The sequence below is a fragment of the Cnephaeus nilssonii genome (genome assembly GCF_951640355.1).
Source record: "Cnephaeus nilssonii genome assembly, chromosome: 12".
In the NCBI taxonomy this organism is placed as follows: Eukaryota; Metazoa; Chordata; class Mammalia; order Chiroptera; family Vespertilionidae; genus Cnephaeus; species Cnephaeus nilssonii.
The window spans coordinates 8,294,886-8,309,491 of record NC_137083.1 but is presented as its reverse complement, the minus strand read 5'-3'; the positions used below and the strand labels follow the sequence as shown (position 1 = coordinate 8,309,491).

The 14,606-nt window shown below is 52.1% G+C and overlaps 1 protein-coding gene across 2 annotated transcripts in view; it reads left to right on the top strand.

Annotated features, from left to right (window-relative positions):
• MINDY4 (MINDY lysine 48 deubiquitinase 4) overlaps positions 1-14,606 on the top strand; it is a 93,585-nt gene that overhangs the window by 32,412 nt on the left and 46,567 nt on the right. For both annotated transcript variants that reach the window (XM_079786151.1, XM_079786152.1), the window contains exons 6-8: positions 7,201-7,259; positions 12,010-12,125; positions 14,469-14,585. In XM_079786151.1, the coding sequence (XP_079642277.1) occupies positions 7,201-7,259; positions 12,010-12,125; positions 14,469-14,585 (292 nt within the window). The remainder of the gene's footprint in view (positions 1-7,200; positions 7,260-12,009; positions 12,126-14,468; positions 14,586-14,606) is intronic.

The window sequence follows — 14,606 nt, the reverse complement described above, 5'->3', positions numbered from 1 at the left end:
CCTGTGGCAGGAAGCCGGACTCGGCGCGGTGCTTGGCAGTGTCGCTCGTCCTGTCGCCTCTCGTGTATCTCTAGGGCAGCGGTTGCCAACCTTTCGGACCTCACGGACCGCCAGAGGTCCGCGGACCACTGGTTGGTGACCGCTGCTCTAGAGTAATTGTCGCCAACCGGTTGGCGACCGTTGCTCTAGAGTAATTGTGAATCTTGTGGAGTATGGATTCCTCATCTGGCCACTGCCTCCACTGGGACGCTCCAGGGCTTCAGTGTTAGGATGTTCTCTAGGGTCCAAGTACATGTGCCAAGTAGAGCAAAACCCTCTCCTCCCATGAGCCTGCTAAGTTCTTATTTTTAAAATATGTAACAAGTATTTATTTTTAAAAATGCTTTTTCTTATCTATTGAGATTATTTTACACCCCTCCACCCCAACCTGTTAGTGTGAATTACATTATTCAATTTTTTAATGTTACAATATTCTTACATCCCCACTTGGCCATAATTTTCTTCGAACTCATGGCTGATGCAATTGTCTATTACTTTATTTCATATTTTTCCACTTGTGTTTATAAGCGTTAGGTTTTTGGAATCAAGGTGATAAGCCTCATTAACCATCACCATCGTCATCATCATCTCAGCTATTTCTGTAGCAATTATTGTGTGTTGGATACTATTCTTAGTATTTGACATGTTAACTTGTTTAATACCATCCTTTTTGGAGGTAGGACTATTATTAACCTCATTTTATGGAGTTTCATGATGGCTAATATTTCCTGTCGAATTGTTCTCTTTGTTATTCTGTAACAGATAGGTTTATCAGGAATAATGCTTTTTATCCCAAAGTCTATTTTTATCTGATAGTATTTAGCTACGTTGGCTTTTAAATGATTGGCATGCAAGTGATTGGTTTTTTCCATGCTTTCCTCGTCACCTTTTGGGTCATGTATCTTGTGAAACAGCATGTTGCTAATTTAAAGTGTCAACCTCAGTGCCTTTTTACTGACAAGGCTAATTTATTTTATTACAATTACTGATATACTTGAAATAATCTGTCCTGTTATATTTTATACTTTAATTTTGCCACACCTTTTCTTTTTCCTTCCTTTTTTTCTTTTTCTTTCTCTTTTTCTAAGTTAACCATTTTAAAGAGAACAATTCAGTGGCATTGAGTACATTCACGACGTTGTGGGTTTTATTTCCTTCTCCCGGGAGTAAATCCTGCAGTAGTTCATTCAGTGAAGGTCTGTGACAGTCAACTCTTTTAGTCTCTGCCTGAAAATGTCTTCCTTTGTCCTTACCTTTAGTCTTTTGAATATTAAACATGTCTCTTGTTTAAGTAATTGCTGATTATCTTTTCTCTACGGTTTTTCTTATTGTCTTTGGTGTTCCGGTAGTTTCTGTAGGACACTCTGGGTGTGCACTCATTGTCATAAGCACCATTTGACGCTACTCTGTTTCTCTGGATTCCTGTCCGGTAAGTTCTTGGCAGTTGTCTTTTCAGTAAGTTCCTTTCAGCCATTCTCTTTAGTCTTCCCTTCTGGGACTCCTCCTAGAGGGATAGTGGACTTGAAATTCCCCCTCCCTGTTTCCTGTTTGCTCTTTTGGACACTTTTCCTCTCTTTGATTGAGTTGCATTCTGAGTGACATCATCTGATAGCTCCTAGTCATTTGTTATCTCTTCACTGCATCTAGTCTCCTGTTTAAGCTTGCAAAGAGTTTATTCCCAACGTTTAAAAAGTTCTAACCTGTAGTAAAGTTGGAATAATAGTACAGCGAACACTTATATAACCTTCACCTATCTTCAGCAATTCTAAGATTTTGTCTCATTTGTTTTTTCCCTCTCCCATCTAAATTATATGTATTTGTAACACACACATCTATTTGAAAGTAAAATTCAGATATCATGACATTTCTCCCCAAATATTTCAGCTAAGGATAAGAGCATTCTCCTATGTAACTACAGTTCCATGATCACCCAAGGAACTTCACATTCACTCAGTAACAGCTAACATGAAGTCCATGATCAGGTTTCTTCCAAGTGGCTCCAGAATACCTTCTAAGGCTTGAGTTTAGCATAGTCATGTCTCTCTAGTCTCTGTTAATCTTAAACAATTTCCCCCGTTCTTTAGTTTCTCATGGTGAGTGTAGTCTTGTTGACCACACTCTAGATGTGTCTATTTTTGTTATGAGGTTTATTTTAAACACCTCTGGCAAGGACAGCACATACACGATGCTGTGCGTTTCCCATTGCATCACACCAGGGGCCCGTGAGGCCAGGTTGCTTTATTTTTGGTGATGCGACGTTGGGTCACTCCACGAAGGTGCTTTCTCCATCATTAAAAGGTAACCGCCCTTCTGCAATTAATAAGGAATCTGTAACTTTCAGGCCATTATTAACCTCAAAAACCTTTCACCAGTGGTTTTAGCATCCGTCAATGCCCTTTCCCCATACTAGGAGTTTATAAAACGGTGATTTCCTAATTTTTATCATTCTTTTTGATTTATTAGTTGATGGTATTCTATAGAGAAGACCTTTCCATTACCTATCGCTCCCTCCCTTCCTCTTCTTGAAGCAGGCTCATATATTTAAAAAAATATGTTAAATATGTTTTTTATCCATCATTATAATGCTCATACATTTTTTAAATTTTTATGAGACTATTTACTTTTTACAGCTGCCAGTTTTTTTCTCATAGTCTTTTTTCTTTTCTTATGATTTTCATTTCATTAAAAGAAACCTTTCTCTAATATCTCAAATGACAAGTCTTTTAGATTGTTGTTCTGTTATCTCGACTTCTCTGGAGTCCTGCTTGCTGTTTTAGCCGGCTTTCGCTTACGGTGCATCCTTTCCTGATACACTCAGTAGGTTTTGTCTTGAGCATATTTCAGCGGGGACTTTACAGATGTCTCTCCTCCCCCACGTGGGGGTCTCGCATGGCCCTCCTGTGGAAGTGCCCAGGTAACTTCACATGCTTCGGTGTCGTGTGCCAGGATATCATTGGCTGGGGGAGTCTTATGTCCATTTCTTGTATTCTGGGTTCCTGTGCTCCATGAATCAACTTGGACTCCATTCACACTGGGTTCTGTTTCCATCAAATATAACATACAGGGAGTGATCAATATCTTTACTCTCACGGGACACCTTTCTTTTGGAATCCATAACGAATTTAGCCGAGCATCCAGTACCAACATACAGGAGAGGGCATCTCCTCGTCTGGTTTCATGTGAAGAGCTGGTGTGATAGTCTGACCGTTGGGATACATAAGCAGTAGAGCATCTGCAAGAATAGCATGGCCCGGCACGACCTGTCAGAGCCCTGCACCTGGTCATGCCCCCAGGGATGGGCACGCTCAGGCTTCCCCAAGGCACAGACGAGGCAGCGGATGCCACAGAGGGTAAGTGACTTGCCCAGGGTCACACGGAGTGGGGGGAGCAGGGACAAGAACTCCGGCCTCCGAGTGACTCTTTCCACCTAGCCGAGGTTCAGTTACCCAGGGATTGAGTCCTGGCCCCGGTAGCTCCGAACCCCGCAGTGCCCTGGCCTTGCCTCTCCCTTGGGGCACAGAGAGGCGCTTGGGTGGCGGCCGGCCACAGCAGGCGAGCCGGCTGGCTGCGGCCCGCTTCCCGGGGATTTATTAGGAGCACACTTTGACACAAGTCTCTGGGTTATTGGCACCAGCACCTTTTGAAAAAGTGTTTTGAATCCTTGATTTATCTTTTTGTCATTGTTTTTTCATAATGGTTTTCATTCAAAGGCAAGAACATGCTTTTAAACTGACCTTTTAAACTTTGTAATGCTCATGCCACAAAGGGACACATGAAAGGAACAAAGGCGCATTCCCGAGCGTGGGCTTGCTTGAAGTCTCCTGGTGATGCGATCTGGGAAACGGCACAAAGCATCTGAGCGGGGCTCTCGCCGCTGATGGATGGCGCGCCCGGTGGAAGTCCCATGACCGGGAGTGGCCCCGCTGTACCCTACTGGGGGGAACGGCACCCCACCCTCTCACCACGACTCGTGGCCACCCTCGTGCCTCATGGCTTCGCCCTCAGGAGCCAGGGGGGCCACTTGGGAGGTTTGGACTCTGTCCTATGGTCCACAGGGAGCCATGGAGGGTTCTGGGCAGGGAAGGACCAGAAAGAGCCAGCAGCCTGGGTTTGAGCCGTGGCTCTGATCGTGTAAGTTGTGTGACCTTATGTGAGTCACCCGGCCTCTATGAGGGTCACTTGATCCTCAGCAGCCATCTAGGAGCACTGCCTCGATGCTGGGCACAGGGGACACAGGCGGCGGGAGAATCCCCCAGTCCTTTGTTCCGCCTTGGTTACTTCTCTTACCACGTGTACTGCTTTTATTATCTCGCTGGTCTGGAGACTGAAGTCTGAGACGAGTTCCACTGGGCTACAGTCAAGGTGTTGGCAGGGCTAGTTCTTTCTGGAGGTTCTAGGGGAGACTCTGTTTCCTGCCCTTCTCAGCTTCTAGTGGCCACCACATTCCTTGGCTTGTGGCCCCTTCCAACTTCCTAGTACATTCCAACCTCTGTTTTCGTTGTCGCATCAGCTCTCTTCTCTGTCAGATCTTCTGTTTCCCTCTTACAAGGTCTCACCTGGGTAATCAAGGGTACCCTCCTCCATCTCAAGATCCTTAATCCCATTTACAAAGTCCTTTAGACCCGCGGTCACCAACTTTCAGACCTCACGGACCACCGGTTGCCGACTGCTGCTTTAGACCATGTAAGGTACCATTCACAGGCTCTAGGGTGTGGATTTCATTGGGGGCCATTGTTCAACCCACCACACCACCTCATATTGCCATTTATGTCTGTTCATTTTACAAGGATGGGTCTCCCTGGGCAGGAGACAGGCCTGCCAGATAAGTGCCACCTGTTTGCTGGGTGAGTGCATGAATGCATGCTTTGGAGTTGAGAAGGGGTGACAGCCAGTCGGGCTGTAGAGGATTAGTGTAGGTTTGCCCAGGGGCATTCTAGCTTGTAAGCAGGTATAGAGGCACGGCTGAGGAGTTTGGCATGGAGGGAATGCAGGGGGCGTGAGGGTGCAGAGCGGGATGAGCTCGGGCGGTGGGTGGCCAGGCCATAGAAGGCCCACAGGGCACCCTACTGGGCCTGGATATTACGTTATAAGGAAGCAGTATGTGTGGGTCTTTGGCGTCATTGCCTGGGTTCAAATTCCTCTGCTGCCACCTGCTTGCTGTGCAACCTGGGAAAATTACTGGACTGCTCTGAGGCTCAGTGCAGTAACTTCTTCATAGGGCTCTTCTTGCAGGACACTCAGCACAGTGCCTGGGACGGCCAAAGGAGTCAGGCAACAGTATTTGCTGTTACTTCGCTGCCATTTTTATGAATATGATTATTGATGATGATGATGGGGAACCTTTGAAGAGGGTCAGCCTGACACCAGTATGGCCCGACTTTCTTTTTTAGAAAGATGCCTTTGACACCCATATGAAGATGTGGGGGGCTGGCATGGGGTGGGGGGCTCCACTGGGGGGTCCTGAAGCCAGTCAGGACGCTATTGCAGTGACCTGGGTGAGAGATGAGGCAGGGAGCAGAGATGGGTACCCGAGAGGTGTTACCACCCTGGGGTGTTCCAGAGATGCCCGGGCAGCCCCTGCTGTGCTCTGCTCACAGTGGTCCAAGGGGGATCCTAGCGCCCATCAGGCACCTGCGTCTCAGGCATCGCTTTCAGACAGCGACGCTGATGTGCAGCAAGGGAGGGGCACCTTGTCCTAGTCTCCAGAGGGTTTAGACAGAGGTGGGACTCGGGTCCTCAGCCTTTAGTGGTGGAGCCAGGGGGTGGAGGGTTCTGATATGAGTGTGGGGACCGGGGAGGGTGGGTCTGACACAGCCTCTGTGCTGACCCTCCACCTTTCACATCCTCTACCGCCCGTCCATGCCTTCGCACCTCTTTCCAGCTCCTTCTGTCACCATCCCCCATGAGGACGCTTGCAGAATCCTGGTAGCCAGGGGCATAGACGGGTGGTTTTGAATGGAGGAAAATGGCTTGATGAGTGGGGGAGGCCCGGAGAGGGGGAAGGCCACCTGGGGGGGGGGGGGGGGCGAAGAGCTCCGTGTTCCAGCACCAGCGTAGGAAACCCGGAGAACAAGCAGCGAGTGCTCGGGTTCGGAACGGCACGTCCTGGGCGATCTCCCATCACGCCCCTTCATACATCTTCAGGAGGAAGCCAATTCAATAGAACCGACCGTGGCAGGACTGCAATTGTTACTTCAGTCATATCTGACCCTGCAGGGATGTTGGAGGAAAATATATTTCAATGTCACCATCAAAAGAGCTGTCAGTTTTAACATGGTAAATGGGTTTTCAGAGAGTTATGTCATATTGTTGTTTTTAATACATTCTTTTTAGAAAATGATTTTGCTTTACTTCAGATGGATGCCTGTTGGAGGGGAAGAAAAACTAAAGAGAGTTAAATACAGGTAGATTGTTTTAAGAAAGTTCCTCATGCATACACCCGAGTTTACCAAGCACAGCACAGGTTCTCTGGTACTTTTTAAAAAACGTATTAAATATATATTTAAATTGATTTCAGAGAGAGCAAGGGAGAGGGAAAGAGAGATAGAAACATCAGTGATGAGAGAGAATCACCGATTGGCTGCCTCTCGCATGCCCCCGATTGGGGATTGAGCCCGCAGCCCAGGCATGTGCCCAGATTGGGAATTGAACCGTGATTTCCTGGTTTATGTGTGGACGCTCAGCCACTGAGCAACACTGGCCGGGCTCTTTGGTGCATTTTAAATGGCTGCTGAAAGCTTTACAGGAAAGCTGGAGAAAGAAAACAAAACAGAGCTGAGATGAAGACAATTTGTGTAATGATTACAAGAACTTGTGTGTGTGTGTGTGTGTGTGTGTGCGCGTGCGTGCGTGTGTGTGTGTGCGTGCGTGCGTGCGTGCGTGCGTGTGTGTTTCCCAGCAGGATCATGGTGACGTCAGCAAATTAACTTGCATTCGGTCCTTGGCAAGTGTCAAGCTACATTGTGATGTGTGTGCAACAATGTTCACAGCCTGAAAGGCACCTTGGAGACGATTTGGTCCCAGCCAATATGGAACCTGTCGCTCAGGGAGGGAGAGTGGCCAGTGAGGGCACACGCAGAGCGAGGTCTCCTGAACCCCCTCCAGTGCCCCTCCCGCTCCCTGCTGTTCTCCCTGGCCCACTGACGTTTTCCTTTCTCCTAGGAAACACCCGTTGGCAGTGCCCTGCCAGGTGGATGATGAGCCGGGGGCCCTGCAGCTCGGTAGGTGTGACTCCGGCCTCCATGCTTTGCCCGCCAGGGCCCAGGAGTCTTCTTGTGCTCTGCCTGGGAGGTGGCGGGTGGTGGGGCCCTCTCCTGGCGGGTGGGGGCTCCTTTCTCCCCTGACCTTGGGAAGGAGGGCTGGCCGGGGAGCAGAGCATGCTCCTGTTTGGTTGCTGTCTTCTTGCACCGCCCGTCTTTCCCTCCTGGAGAAATCTAAGAAGTCTGTGCATTTCTGGGTCCTCCTGGGGGCCCGAGGAGCCTTTTGTGCATTTGGAGGTTCTTAGGGCCATTCAGAACCTACAGAGGCCTCCGGAAGATCGTCTCAGTCAACATGTTAGCCCGGCTGTGCCTGGGAAGTCCATTCCTCTGCAATACTTACCAATGTGTGATTGAGGTGACATATGAACAGGGAGGTGCATAGGGCACGCTCAGCTGGGTGCATTCATGTATGTAGACCCCCTAACTCCACATGCACGCGTTCGTCTTGAAGCAGTGTTCCCCTCTTTCTGTAATTCTCTACCCCCTCCCACCCCCCAGACAGTGTGTCTGCAGGGCTGGCCAAAGGCAGCGGTCGGTGGAGAACGACGAGCTGCCCACCCCACCAGACAGCGGGGATGGGCTCGAGTGCCTTTGACATTTGCTCTTCTGGAAGCAGCGACCCACCTGTGGGCCATGTTGGCACACAGAGCTGCGCACACACTTGCCTCCCCTTAAGGCTCCCTTTGGACGGGAGCAGAAAGCAGGGCCTTAGAAGCGACTGTGAGAGGTGCCGTCGGAGGCTTTGCTTTGAAGCAGCTGAAAGGCAGGGCAGGCCTCTGAGTGGGGGTGCATCCTGCTTCGCTCACTCCAGAGGTGCCTGGGGTTTGAGTCACCAGGAGGGGCAGCCGGGCAGGCCCTCGGTGCGCGGCCCTGCAGACATGAGCACGGAGCCAGGAAGCGCTGGCGTCGGCAGCCTTTCTAAGAGCCTCGGTGGAAGGTTTTCCACTGAGAGCCCTTCAGGTCCCACGGGCTTCTCGGGGAAGGAAGGCTTTCAGCGACGCTCTCAGAACCCGGCTCTTTGACGCACAGGCGTGCTTTCCAGGGGGAGGCAGCCCCCCTGGGCCAGTGGCTCGGCTGGGGACTTAGACAAGGAGGAGATAGAAGAGCCCATGGAGCCCATGGAGCCCATGGAGCCCATGGAGCCCTCTCTCCCAGAGAGAGGGAGAGGTTCGGGCGTGGGGCGGACAGGAGTCACGTCTGGTTAGGAACAGCACGCTCTGCCCAGCAGGTCACTCTCCTGGTTCCGCTCAGCAAACCTCTGCGGGCAGTTCCGGGCCGGGCCCCGGGCGCTGCAGGAGGCGGAGGGGAATGGAAGTGCCTCCTCCTTGCAGGGCCGGGCTGGGTGGCACCAAGGAAGAGAGTGGCCTCCACAGCAGTGCAGGAAGCCCACGCCTACGTTCTGCGCCGCTGCAGGTTCTGTGGCGGGTTCTGGAAGTTTCCACAGTGAGGTGGGATCTAGCCGGGGCTGTGAAGGATGGCAAAGTCTTGCCAAGTAGAGGTGTGAAACGAGCCTCCTGGGCAAGGCCTGGGTGTGAGAGAGGTTGGCTTGAGGTGACCTGGCCGGAGGGGAAGCGGTGGGGTGCGGGGCGAGGAGGCCGGGAAGGAAGGCCATGGCCAGGCAAGGCCTGTGCTGAGCGCTGTGCTCGAGGGTGATGGAACGGTCAGCCAGCAAGGGAGAGGCTGTGCTGGCCAGCAGCGCGCCGGGCTGTGGGGGGCCGTCTCTGCTTGTGGCGGGGGGAGTGGATTCTAGGAGTAAGAGCCTGGGCATTGGGAGACTGGTGAGGGGTCTGGAACCGTCCACAGAAGAGGTGATGGGCCCCCTGTTCTATATGGGGGACCCTGCTAAAGGAAGAATTATCTGCCTCTTCCCTCCTCTCTCAAGACCCTTGCACTCTTCTCCATTCTAGCCCTTAATCACCTTGTATTACCTGTTTGGGGCTCTGTCTCCCCCTCTAGGCGGGGCTCTCCCTGAAGGCAGGGATGATGTTTCAGGCATCACCCCTTCTTGTCCCTCATAATCCCTGGCACAAGGTGAATAAAGTGCTTCATGAGCAAATAGAAAAATAGCCTGGCTGGTGTGCTCAGTGGGTGAGTATTGACCCATGAACCAGGAGGTCACGGTCTGCGTTGTGGGCTTGGTCCCCAGTAGGGGACGTGCAGGAGGCAGCTGATCGATGATTCTTCTCATCATTGGTGTTTTTATCTCTCCCTCTTCTTTCCTCTCTGAAATCAATAAAATACGCGTATATAAAGACGATGACATTCTCCTGTAACAGTGAGAGAAAGGGCGGGGTAAGGTAGGAGACATTCTGGAGGCAGGATGAGCCGGACGCTGGCGCAGTGTGGTGTGTGGGGAAGGGCCCCTGGTGGAGGGTTGGGGATGGAATCTGCTATCGACCGAAGCCTGAGGGGTGCTGTGCTGAGACTTGAGCTGGGGGTGTTGGGCACTTCCAGGAAATAGCATGGGCACCTGGGAAAAGACGGATGGGGCCTCTGTTATATATTACACTCTACATATGGTTTCCTCCAAGGGGCAAGTGAATGGGATAGGAAACCAAACCTCTTGCTTCTCTTTAACCAGATAACTATGCCAGGGCCTTAAAAATAGAATTCTCAAACCACCGGCATTTGCAGCCGGTTTTGTCTGCTTGGCCAGCATGTCACTGGGCGGCGCTTTGTTTTTCCCCTGCATGGCGGTCCCGCCACATCTGGGCCGGCGGCCTGCTATGTGGTCCTGAACAGGGGCCAAGGTCCTCCGGGCAGAAGCCAAGGCGGTCTGCCTCCTCCTGGGGCCGCCACCCGTCTGCCTCCCCTGGGCCCCAGCCTCCATCCCCAGACAGTCCATGGGCCCAAGCAGAGCCCGGTGCAGCCCGGCTCCCTCCCGGACAACCCAGACTGGACAGAAGCCTCCAGTAGGCTTAAATATTGCCCCTTCTTCCCCCCAGGAAACAATCTGGCCCAAGGTGTTGCTAGGAGCCCTCAGGACTGGGGGCATCACTCTCTTCCTCTGTTTTGGGCCTTTAGGCTCTATAGTAGTTATTTCTGTTCCTCCAGCAAAAATTCTCACTATGGATCTTTGCAAAGCCTGCCCTCTCTCTTTCCCTTCATCCCTCTCTGCCCCCCCCCTCCTCCTCTTTCTCTACCTCCTCCTCCTTCTCCTCCTCCTCCTCCTCCTCCTCCTCCTCCTCCTCCTCCTCCTCCTCCTCCTCCTCCTCCTCTCCCTCCCTCTTGCCTTTCCTTCCTTATTTTCCATTGGCCCCACCCCCAAACTCCCATGACCCTCTCCTCCATCAGCCACCATTCTCGTGTATTTAGTTGGTATCTTTTTCTTGTGCATGTCTTTGAAAAATGTGTAGTGTTGTCTTGTGTCATGGATGTAAACCTCATCTGCTTTCTTACGTTCTCTGCCCAATGCCATGTTTTTAAGCCCCTTGCATGTTGCTGGGTGAACATCTGGTCTTTATTTCAGGGTGTTTTTGTAAGGCCGTGGTCACGGTGGCTTTCCAGAAACCCTAACTATGAAAGGTTCTCATTTCAATCCCTGACTTATGAAAGCATTCTTTTCAGGCTGAAGGTGGACTCTGTCCCGTCTTGGTGTACCGAGCCCCTAGGCATTGGCCTCATGCTGGCCTGGCCCCCCGCCAGGGCAGAAAGGGGGGCTAGAGAATAAGATATGAGACTTGTGTCCCGGGCTGTTGGCCTTTGGATACCGTCTCCAGAAGACGTGGGGCAGGGACATGTCTATAGTCCTAGAGGCACAGAACTGTGGGAAACATGTCCATATCTGTACGGTGCCGTAAGCTTTTTACATGAACCTTTAGTTTTGAAGAAACGGAAGAAAAACAGGAGGCCCAGAGGCTCTCTAGGGACGGCCGGCTCGGCCAGCATAATTGCCGTGGGTGGTTTTCTCTTGGGCCTTCATCTGAGGTCTGGGAAGTGCTGCTGCCGTGGCGATGGAGAGAGGGGGCCTCGGCCCTGGGAAGGCGCAGGCTGGTGCGCCAAGGCTCACGCGGGACCTGTCCTGGCCTCAGTCGCCGCAGCTGTAGGAGACTCTATCCGGGATGTGGCCTAGGTCCCTGCTGGCTGGAGGTCCGGGGACATCTGACTGGCAGGAAGGCAGGCCAATGAGCAGTCAGCCTGGGTGTTTATCCCGTCTCTGCCAGTTCCCATCTCTGTGACTTACCTTCTCGAAGCCTCAGTCTCCTCATCTGCAGATGGGGAGGGGGATGATAATTACTCCCTCGGGGGACTGCTAGGAGGCTTAGGTGGTAAAACATGAGTGGTTAATAAATGAAAGCTACAACAGTGATGACCTGTTGTTATTTTATCAGGAGCGTGCATTTCCTGTGCTAATTCTGCCCTCGTCATGTTTGTCCTCGGGGGACACACTTGTGCATCATGCCCACCTTTCCTAAGAAATGTGTCTGCGCGAGGCTTTTCTGGGCCCCAGGCACTTCTTCCACCCTGTGCCCCCAGCAGAGCTTTCCAGGGGACCGCAGCCACGTCCCACCGCCAGCAGCCTTGTGGCAGGGGCCGGCGTGGGGTCTGGGCACGGAGCAGGGCTGGCTCTCTCTGCCTCTTTCTCCCGGGGAGGGGCGGTGGGTGGAGGACCGCTTTTCACTCCGAACTCATCACACCCTCGGTGGTAGGCGACTTCACGCTCTGTCCTCCGTGAGTTGTAAGCAGGCGCTCACGCCGCCCTCTCTTTCAGAGGATGTGGAGGATGTGGAGGATGCGTCGTTTCGGGAGGAAGTCGTTCTCTCTCCAGTCCCATCCGCGCTCAGGCTGCACATAGCGTCAAAGCCAATCGACCTCTCAGTGGCAAAGGTAGGTGCCGACTTAAAAGTGCGAGTTGACACATCTCGATCTGAATGGGTGTGAATGGGGGTGGTGTGAATCGAAGACGGTTTGATTCGAATTGGTGTGAATGAGGTGATTTTGATCTTTCTGGCTCCATCATCTCAGTATAGCCTCTCAGTCGTTGTTAAACTGGGAATTTGGGTGGGATGTAGACGAAAACCTCAATGAGAGTCAGGAAAACGGGGGCCTAGTCCTGGCAGCTCCCAACTCTCCCCGAACCAAAAGGTCTCAGCCTCCTCCCATCAGACGCTCCAGGGCCCTGCTCTTCTGTCTCTGAGAAGCTTCATGGCATCTGCAGTGGCCCCAGAGCTGGGTGGCCATGGGATAGTGGCCCTCATTACACTGGCCCCGCTCCTGCACTCGTCTCTGGGCCCAGGCTGGTACCAGTGAGGAAGGACAGGGAGGAGTCAGCAATTCTTCAGCACCGTCTGGGCTCGCACCCTGGTCTCCTTGAAGGACACTGGGACCTAGGGGGCCGGTTCCTGGCCTTACAGCCTCCTCAGCAGAGTGCCCAGGACTCTGTCCCATCTCGGCTGCCAGGCGGCCTCACCCCTCCCCTTGGCCGTGGGATGAGTTCTGCTCCTGCTGTCCGTCACTGGCTTTTCAGCCAGGATCCAGGAGGAAGATGTAAAACTCCTGGGGCACAGCTGACCTCCTCCTCTTCCTACTCATCAGCACACAGATCAAAAGTCAAAGATTTTTCTAGAGCTTTTCCCTCCCCTCCCTTCCCTTTTCCTTCCTTCTTTAGAAACCACAAAGGGTCAGAGGCGTGCTAGTGGCCCCGGCCTGGGAGGAAGTGCTCTGGCTGTCTGTAGCCACTGGCCGTGGTTCTCTGCAGCGGGGACCCACTCTTGGGAAGGGTCCTTAGAGGCCGTAGAGACCACTCAGCAGTAGCATCTCCAAGAGCAGCTGGGAAACCTGAGGCCCCACAGAAAAGGAGGGCCAGGGCTTCTGGCTCCGGCCCTGGGCCCTGGGCCCTGGGACCTCAGGGCCTAGCTGGGAGCTGTCCTGTGATTAAGAGAACAGACATGGCCTCAGCCAGAACACTCAGTCTCTCTGGGTTCTAGGCTCTCGGGAAACTCCGTTCCAGTACATGGATGGTGGTGGTTGGTGCAAGGAACCCACCCTGACAGATGACCCTGCCCTGCCCCCGCTCCTGTGCTGCCAGCCCTCCTTTGATGACATGGGGACAACTGCTCTGTCACAGAGATTTTCCTTGTGCTTCATGAAAAGAAAAAAGCCATGTTAGAGAGAGATAATCTGAGCCTGTGGGAGAGATCTCACCCAGGGAGGGGGTCTGCGGAGGTGGCATCGGAATCCACATGCTGGCATCTTCAGAGGTCCCTGGCTGTAAAGTCATGGTGGAGAGAGAGGAAGTAGCCAGCATGGGGAGTGGGCATCCAGGGAGAGGCTCTGCCTTCCTGTCCAAGGGCCAGGCAGTGGGGAGGGGCTGGCACTTTCTGGGGCTCTGGAGGGTGGGGCTTGGGTTGATGGGAGATTAACCGTGAGCTCAATGTCAGTCAGAAGTTTAGAGACGACAGAGCCTTGGGAAGTGGCGGGACCTCCTTCACTGGGTGGTTGCGGTGTTCCAGCCAAGATCTTGGGGGACCACTCTTGGGTGGTGTTGTAGAGGAGATTCTCACATATGGAAAGGGTTATCCTAGAGCAGGATTGGTGAACTTTTTCTCTAAAGGGCCAGATAGTGTATTTTTGGCTCTCTGTTGCAATCGCTCAACTCTGCTAATGCCATATAAAAGCAGACATAGACAATATGTAAACAAACGGGCATTGATTGCTATGTTTCAATAAAACTTTATTTATAAAACAAGTGGGGGCCGGATTTGGCCTGTGGGTTTGCTAAGCCTGTCCTACAGCACCAGTTGTCAACCTTGGCTGCACACTGGAATCGCCTGGGAGGTTTACAATGACCGACACGAGCCTGACGCCCAGGGTTTCTGATGTAGTGGGCCTGGCACGCGGCCTGGGCATCAGGACTGTTAAGAGCTTCGTAGGTGATTATAACGTGCAGTCAAGAACTTCCAAGTTCCCTTGTAGAACTAACATTTTGTGTCTCATGTTTCCTCTAAGGAACCTAAGGAGGTTTTGGATTACAGATGTTCCAGAAGTAAGACCTCAGGGTTGATGTTATTTCTTCCAGTGTGAGAAGAATGGGTTTGCGAAATAAAAAGAAACAGCCAGCCTTCCTGAGAATGTACGGCCCTGCCGAATCCAACAGCAGCTCCTGTGGGAACCCCTGGGCAGGTCACTGTTTGCTTTATTAGCCAATAAAACGCTCTCTTCTTCTGACAGGACGTAAAGACCCTGCTGTTCGGGTCCAGCTTCTGCTGTTTCAATGAGGAGTGGAAACTTCAGAGTTTTTCCTTCAGTGACGCAGCCTCGTTAAAATACGGCATCGTGCAGAACAAGGCAGGTTGTTCTCACGTTTCC